Source organism: Salvelinus namaycush, chromosome 14, assembly GCF_016432855.1.
Source record: "Salvelinus namaycush isolate Seneca chromosome 14, SaNama_1.0, whole genome shotgun sequence".
Lineage (NCBI taxonomy): Eukaryota > Metazoa > Chordata > Actinopteri > Salmoniformes > Salmonidae > Salvelinus > Salvelinus namaycush.
Window position 1 is genome coordinate 8458916 of NC_052320.1, and position 8676 is coordinate 8467591.

The window sequence follows — 8676 nt, forward strand, 5'->3', positions numbered from 1 at the left end:
AATGTCGTTTTGACCAGCTACACTTGTAGCATTATAATTGTCTACAGACATGTCGATAGACAAAGTATAAACCAGCCTAAGGTATTGTTTTATCTTTATTCAACCCGCCCGCCCTTCATCCACACAATATTTAATGACCCTAACCCCGTCTGCCCCGCGGTTCGGCGGGTTATAATGAGTCAACTCGCGCATCACAAACACACACACTCATGCATTCACGCACACACACACGCCCAAACACTTAAGCACGCACTGAAGAGCAAAGCAGGACTCACTAACCATGAGTCACGAACTCACTTTCCTTCCTTCGCCTCCCACCCTCTTTCTCCATCTCTCTCTCACTCTTCACTGCCAACTAACTTCCTCTTTTCTTTTCAAAAACCAAACTTCACTCATCAAAACTCAATTTCACACAGCTGTTTTAAACTGTTCCCAATTTCAGTTCCTTTAATTTATTTTTCAAAAGATAAACGTTCGTGATTTCGTTTATCCATCTATAGATAGGTATACGTATAGGTAAATCTGTATATCTGCCTATAGTTTACGTTTATATCCATTGGATTTCCCTTTGAAATGTGTAACAAATCTCACGTAACTTTATAATATGCCTTGTAGAACGTAGCTGTTGTACAGCATCTTGTTTTTACACGATTCGTCATCCTTTCCATCTCCATTCCTTCACTGCGTGATCATCATTGAATCATGCAACAGGAATTGGAGTTTCTTGCCATCATCATTAGGATACAGGGCACTACCAGTATATCTCAACTGATATCCACTGGTCATTTTGAACTGGTATAAGATACTGTACATGTCTTTCCTATACAGCTGTACTAATGTGGTGTATTTCGGTTTATCGTCCAGCCACAACCACATACTTCACAGTGGGGTGAGTCTGAGATACACATTAAGATATACTGTAGTTATTGCTGTCAAGCAGCAGATAAACTACATTCACAGCAAGTAGAGAAAGCAGAACCCCTGTCTAACATCCAGGTAATTACAGTACTCCTACACATGTACAGCAACACACAACAGACATTGTCTAATTCAAACAAGACATGACATGCCACACAACATTCTTAAATATTGTGAAATTAATGTCCTAGTTATTCTGTTACGAAAATCAGATTCATACCTGATTGAGATTAAAAACAATCGTCTTCTTTCCACACTGAATAACGTTTATCTCCCAAAGATGACTTCTCCCTTCCTCCTTTTTACATTAAACACATAAACCTGGGTGAATGTCACGACCCTTCTCGCTCCCTCTCTGTTCTGTCGCTCCCTGACACACATTCTAAAACACCCAGTGCCGGGTTGTGCAAGAGTGGTGGAGTCATTCTTCTAATTCAAGACACACCCCCTCCTCCTCATCCGCCCTCCTCATCGCTCTCTCCCCTATGACTTCATGTGTGTAGTAACACTAAAGCTGAGTAAGGGCTGTCTGCATCTGTAATAAACTTATTGAGTAACGAATAGATATTATGGGAGCATTGCACTTGTGTAACACACCCAAAAGTCATGACATTAATCAGAACAAGTCATGACATTAATCAAAACAAGTCATTCTGTAGAAGCTATGAGAATAGAAAGGTTCAGTACTTTTGTGAAGTATCACAGCACAGTTGAAAAATATATGGCAAATAGAAATCCAAAATGGATGGTGTTAAGAGATAGATGGGAGGGGTTGAATGGAGCTGAAGGGTGGGACTAATAAAAAGAACCAATGTAAAACATACGGGGTCTGTAAAATGTATGTAGATTCAGAAATTGTGTGAAATTACAGTTACAAATATAAATCAAACTGGATGGACATCAGAAATTGAGGAAGGACTAAAAACAAACAAAATATTACAATTGTAAAATAGATTGTGTCTGTAAAATGTGTATAATATGTATAAACTGAGGGTAGAAGCCTAAGTGTTATTGTTTATTAGTTTACTCCAATTGGGGGAAGGGTGGTAGGGTTTGCGGGTAATAATAAAGGTATATTATTTTTAAAAGTATGTATATCTATATAGGTATGTATGTACAGTTGAAGTCGGAAGTATACATACACTAAGGTTGGAGTCATTAAAACTAGTTTTTCAACCACTCCACAAGGAATGGGCCAAAATTCACCCAATTTATTGTGGGAAGCTTGTGGAAGGCTACCCGAAACGTTTGACCCAAGTTAAACAATTTAAAGGCAATGCTACCAAATACTAATTGAGTGTATGTAAACTTCTGACCCACTGGGAATGTGATGAAATAATTAAAAGCTGAAATAAATAATTCTCAAATGTTTTTCTGAGGTCTTGGCTGATTTCTTTTGATTTTCCCATGATGTCAAGCAAAGAGGCACTGAGTTTGAAGGTAGGCCTTGAAATACATCCACAGGTACACCTCCAATTGACTCAAATGATGTCAATTAGCCTATCAGAAGCTTCTAAAGCCATGACATCATTTTCTGGAATTTTCCAAGCTGTTAAAAGGCACAGCCGATTTAGTGTATGTAAACTTCTGACCCACTGGAATTGTGATACAGTGAATGATAAGTGAAATAATCTGTCTGTAAACAATTGTTCGAACAATTACTTGTGTCATGCACAAAGTAGATGACCTAACCGACTTGCCAAAACTATAGTTTGTTAACAAGAAATTTGTGGAGTGGTTGAAAAACGAGTTTTAATTAATGACTCCAACCTAAGTGTTTGTAAACTTCCGACTTCAACTGTATGTATATATGTGTATATGTATGAATGTTTATGTATGCATATGGGTATGTACGTGTATGTATATGGATATATATATTTACCCCCAGAAATACGGGGGATTGGTAATGATGCAGACAATTACATTGATGGAAGCAACAATCTTTCCACAATATTAAGCTGATCCACCCCCCAAAAAATAAAAAATAATGACAAAAATCAGAACAAGTCATGACAAAATAGATAATATAACATAATCCTGTTACTATGCATGACTAGAGAGCAGTAGTTTGTTTGCTCTTGTAGCTAATGTTGTTTACCAGAAACATTGGTGTAGAATACTGTGAGTGAAGTGAGTGGTATCATGCCCTTGCAAGTTGTAAAGCCGGAGAAGTTGTGAAAACAGCACTGCTTCTGGCTAACAGATTTCCACTTTCTAAAAATATATTTCCATTCCTCTTTGCAATACCAGCAAACTCTCAAAAACGCTTGTCTCACTTCCCCTGTGTTTCCTTCCTCTCCATCTGAAGGACCTTAAAAAACTGACTCTAAACCTAAAGTTAAGTGGCTTAACTGATCTATATCATAAAAGACAGTGACTGACTGATTTACTCAACTGGTGTTGAAAGCATGCATGTGAGCCCTATTGACACTGTAAATAAAATGCAAACTAATTTCATAAAGTTACTTGATAAAGGCTTGTCTTTTATTCTGTAAGGTCCTTAGCGTTAAACTGATGGTTTAGATAAATGTCATAGTTTGTTTCTTCAAGATTCTGGAAAAGTGCTTCCTTTTGTGTTTAATTCTGACACCATAAGCTCTAACAATCAGTAAATGCATTTTATTTGAGAGGGGAGGTCTCATTCTTATACTTCGATCATTTAAGAGAAAATAAAATGTTCAGTTTTAAATCTGGATGTCCTGCTAAAGACAGCATTATATGTACTTCAACACCTCTTAAAACGTATTTGGGATAGGGGGCAGTATTTTCACATCCGGATGAAAAGCATGCCCAAAGTAAACTGCCTGCTACTCAGGCCCAGAAGCTAGGATATGCATATTATTAGTAGATTTGGATAGAAAACACTCAATCAGTTTTAGAAACTTGAGAATGATGTCTGTGCGTATAATAGAACTTATTTGGCAGGTGAAACCCCAAGGACAAACCATTCAGGATTTTTGTTGTTGAGGGCACTCTTTTCAATGAGTTTTCAATGGGAATCTAGAATTCTAAGGCACTTGCCTGCAGTTCCTATCGCTTCCACTAGATGTCAACAGTCTTTAGAAATTGGTTGATGTTTTTCCTTTGAGAAATTAAGAGCCCTGTTCAGAACGAGGGTCGAGTGAAGTGTGCTGTTTGTTAGAGGCGCGTGACCTGAAAGCACGCTTCACTTTGCTTTCCTCCGGTATTGAACACAGTTTATCCCGTCTTAAATTTTATCGATTATTTACGTTAAAAAATACCTAAAGTTGTGTTAGGAAAGTTGTTTGAAATGTTTGGACAAAGATTACAGGTAACTTGGAACCGGTGTTTTTCTGGATCAAACGCGCCAAATAAATGGACATTTTGGATATATAACGACGGAATTAATCGAACAAAAGGACCATTTGTGATGTCTATGGGACATATTGGAGTGCCAACAGAAGAAGCTCGTCAAAGGTAAGGCATGAATTATATCTTTATTTCTGAGTTTCGTGTCGCGCCTGGTGGGTTGAAATATGATTGTGTTTGTTTGATGGGGTGCTATCCTCAGATAATAGCAGGTTTGCTTTCGCCGTAAAGCCTTTTTGAAATCTGACACGTTGGCTGGATAAACAACAAGTGTAGATTTAATTTGGTGTATTGCATGTGTGATTTCATGAAAGTTTAATATTTATAGTAATTTAATTTGAATTTGGCGCTCTGCCATTTCACCAGATGTTGGTCAGGTGGGACGGTAGCGTCCCATCTAGCCTAGAGAGGTTAAAATGTGTGTGAGAAAGATAGCGCCATAAGGCAGGCTAAATACACGTGTGTGAAGGTGATAGATGCTCTGGGTTTGTTCCTATTGTATCTCTGTCTGTCTGGTCAGTTCTAATGAAGAAAGGAACAGACCTGCATGCTTAGTTTGTTCTGTGCAACACATGCTTCTCAGTCAAGTAAAATATGGACTTTGTCAGCTCTATTCATTACATTTCTACCAGCAGCAATCAAAATGTAAGACTCGTTTATGAGTGCTGGTTGCAAAAACGCTATTACCTATTGGTCACTAAGAATTTCTCAAAATATTTTGTTACATTTTACTGGCCATCTAGTACACCAAGAAATACACTACAAAATGTATTACTTGAAACTTTTATTTTGAAGAATACTTAACAGACCTGATTTAGACACATCCAAAAACACTGGTTATGTTTTCAAAATGTGTAGATATCATGGGTGGCCGACGATGAAGTACTAGTGACAACATCAAATATAATTTTAAAAAAACTTATGGAACCAGTCGTGAATTTTAGCTCAAAATCCACTTTCATTCCAGTTCCAAAAACATTCCTTTCAACCAATTCTCAATTTGCTTTGTTTGTCACTAATGACAACAGAGAAAGTTATGGGGGAAAAAACTATTACTGTACGGTGTACGCTCTAAAGGTCAAATATATTACTGTACAGTGTACGCTCTAAAGGTCAAATATATTACTGTAGGGTGTAAAGTAAAATATACATTACTGTAGGGTGTACACTGTAAAGGTCACATATATTACTGTATGGTGAACGCAGTAATAGTAAAATATACTATGTATGGTGTACGCTGTAAAGGTATAATATATTACTCTACTGTGTACACTGAAGGTAAAATATGTTACTGTACGGTGTAAAGGTAAAATATGTTACTGTACGGTGTAAAGGTAAAATATGTTACTGTACGGTGTAAAGGTAAAATATGTTACTGTACGGTGTAAAGGTAAAATATGTTACTGTACGGTGTAAAGGTAAAATATGTTACTGTACGGTGTAAAGGTAAAATATGTTACTGTACGGTGTAAAGGTAAAATGTTACTGTACGGTATACGCTGTAAAGGTAAAATGTTACTGTATGGTGTAAAGGTAAAATATATATTACTGTACAGTGTATGTTGTAAAGGTAAAATATACAAAGTAACTGAGGTGAATAGTTGAAGACGAACACTGGGTAAAGACTGAAGCCAAATCTGTGTATTCCTATTTGGAAAGAGATAAAAAGTATAGTAAGTAACTTTCATGGTGAAATTTAAAAATGCCTACTAAAGATGTCAGAGTCATTGTGAATCGGAGGATGAATCTTTGACGTCTGTGCTCTCTGTTGCTTCGCTAACTTCACTGAGTTCTTTGCTCTCTCCGCCACTGTCCCTTTCTCCCTCTTTCTCCTGGTCACCGGGTGTGGTCGTAGCAGTAAGGGTCTCCTGACCCAGTGCCTTCACTCCTGGCTTCCTCAACTGTGGGACCTATAGACAGAAAAGACTGCAGTGTGTGGAGGTGTCTCTCTTAATGGTTTGGTGAAAGGTTGACCTTACCCTCACGGCAGAGAGGAGCCACTGTATACAAAACACTATTAAGCCATGCTGCTGGAAAGAAGGATAGGAGTTAAAACTCACCTCATCAGCCATGTGAGCTAGGTCTCTCTTCATGGCATAGGCATCCTCCCCATCTGCATAGTACTTGGGCTCTATTTCACTAATCCTATGGAGATTAATGAAAATGATTAGAATGTGAGTGGGGAATAGGATCAACACATTATACATGGTCATTGATTGTGATTGTAGCAATGCAAACAACCCCTGGTTAAATAAGGGAAAAATAAATAAAATAAATAACCTCTGGATACATTTGAATTCAGCAGCAGAGACCATCATTTGGATGTATCAGTAGGGAATATGACTCCACAGTTCCCGAGACAACCTCACTTTGACTAGGAGGCTGACAAGCAATGTCTACCTTTACATAAGCACTTGCTTTAGGAGGGTTCGTTTAAACAAGTTAGGAGGAGCTCCATGTTACTTACTGGAATTTCAGTGTGTTGGAGTACAGGTGCAAGGCCGCTCGGTTACTGCAGTAGGAGAACATGAAATGGATGCAATTCAAGTGCTTTGTGAACCAAAAAACTACAGATACAGATCAACAGGATAAACCCATACAAGTCACATTAAGAATGGTCTGAAAAACAATGTCTCACTGTATTCAAATTCTTTCGTCTATACTTCTCTAGACAACAGGAGTGAGATAGGTATTTAGCATTCCATTACAACAACTAATCTGGAAATTCTTATCGAAGAGCAATATACAAAATGACTAGAAATGGAACCATCTTATTGAAGTCCAACACAGACATCCAGCACACTGCACTACCTTTTCCGGACATGAAGTGAGACATATTTGGCGTTGAAGTTTTCAATCATAGCTCGGCTGGCTTGGTCCATCAGCTTCTGAGCCAGACCCAGACGTCTGTGAGAGCGCTTGACAGCCTGAGAGACAGACAGACACAATCCAAACATTTGTTAACAATCCTTCCTGTCACTCAACAACCACAACTAAACAACCTGACAAGTGCCGCAGATGAGAGGTCCCCTCCTCCTTCTCCAAGCTCCTCCATAGCCTACTGCCTATCGCATGTTGAAGCTATAAAGCACTACAATGAACAGTACAGAACTAAGACTCACCAGGGATGTGATGTGACCATGGGGGACATCATCTGGATCCTCCTCCCTGCATGCCACACAAAGAGTGAGAGCTTGATAGACACTGACAAACAATGGCATGAGATAAGCTTTGTAGTTCAGGTATACTCACATCTTGGCCAAAACATATCCCACTATTTTGCCATTCTCATCCTCAGCGATGTAGGAGAGCTGAAAGACGAACAAAGAGGTGATGTTAGATGCACAGACATCTAGTAACAACTAGCTAGACCTAAATCAAATGTTTCTCATTACTCTTGATGAGTTAGATTACATTTTTGACTGATTGAATGCAAGAACAATGACTTGACTCAAGTGATATGAATGAAGTGGCGATGGAGATGTCTGATGATGAAGAGGAAGCCATATTAACCTGTGGCCAGGACAGTCCATGGTAGAAGTAGTATTTCATCTGGTAGTTCTCTGGGAGACACAGCAGGTTGCAGTGCTGCATGTTCATAAGGTCCTCCGGCTGAGAAAACAGAACAAGACATGTCAATGGTTTGGACACTGATTGAAACAATGGCACTACTACACGTGAGAAAAGGTACAACCAGAAGAGATGTCATGTCTAGACACTGATTCAATCCAAATGTCACTAACTTTATTAGCTAGCTAACGTAACTACACTTGACGTTGAACTAGCTACTATTGTTCACTGTGTATCCAGCTAGCTACCATAGTAGCAATCAATTTACGTAGAAGTTAAATAAGCTAGCAGCAGTTTGACTTGACAAGCAAACGTGGAGCTATCACAAAGCCTTGCATTGTTATTATTAGGGATGGGTGGTTAGGTAGCTAGCTAACGTTTGTTAGCAAGCTAACAGTGTTGCATGGTCGACTCGGCGGCTCACTTACCCTCGCGTTGCGAATATTCATGTTTTGTTCGACCGTCACAATTTCAGATGATGAAATGTATAAATTATGGAACCAACGTGTTTTATGAACTCCTAACGTTGGTCTATATATTATGTTTCAGATATGTTAGCTAGCTAAATTGAAGGGGAAGCATGCGATAAACCGGAAGAGGTTCAGAGGTGAGTCCCGGCTCTAGTTGCGTGGGATTGGACTGACTACTGCAGAAATAATGAAATAGAACCTCCAACACCCAATGTGGACAGGAAAGCATTTTGACGGACATATCAGAGAAGGGACACATGATTAGTTTGCCCGGTGCGCCGGGACAGCAGTGAAAACTGTGTTACCTGGCACACGCGGGATGAGCTACCATAAATCAAGTGCACCTATAGCCCACACAGTATTACGTCGATATTTTTTTAATGGTAAT

General features: G+C 38.9%; 2 protein-coding genes across 2 annotated transcripts in view; both read right to left on the reverse strand.

Annotated features, from left to right (window-relative positions):
* The window catches only part of LOC120058810 (rho GTPase-activating protein 4-like), a 36456-nt gene extending 35198 nt beyond the window's left edge, over nucleotides 1-1258 (reverse strand). The window contains exon 1 of the mRNA XM_039007543.1: nucleotides 1139-1258. The gene's annotated coding sequence lies outside the window, so the exon portion shown is untranslated. The remainder of the gene's footprint in view (nucleotides 1-1138) is intronic.
* Nucleotides 1259-5017: 3759 nt separating this feature from the next.
* On the reverse strand, nucleotides 5018-8431 carry LOC120058811 (N-alpha-acetyltransferase 10-like). Its single transcript, XM_039007544.1, has 8 exons — nucleotides 8247-8431; nucleotides 7762-7860; nucleotides 7501-7559; nucleotides 7371-7416; nucleotides 7060-7175; nucleotides 6716-6760; nucleotides 6309-6393; nucleotides 5018-6158 (listed from the first exon to the last, which is right to left on the reverse strand). Exons 1-8 carry the CDS (start codon nucleotides 8265-8267, stop codon nucleotides 5973-5975), a joined length of 657 nt encoding a protein of 218 aa, XP_038863472.1. The 5' UTR covers nucleotides 8268-8431; the 3' UTR covers nucleotides 5018-5972.
* Nucleotides 8432-8676: the final 245 nt, after the last annotated feature.

Bases quoted from the DNA above. Each gene is read 5' to 3' on its own strand.
- LOC120058811 (XM_039007544.1), bottom strand. From the start codon at position 8,267: ATGAATATTCGCAACGCGAGG. The intron at 7,861-8,246 runs GTAAGTGAGCCG...CTGTTTTCTCAG, and splicing joins TGAATATTCGCAACGCGAGG to CCGGAGGACCTTATGAACAT. The intron at 7,560-7,761 runs GTTAATATGGCT...TTCGTCTTTCAG, and splicing joins ATGGACTGTCCTGGCCACAG to CTCTCCTACATCGCTGAGGA.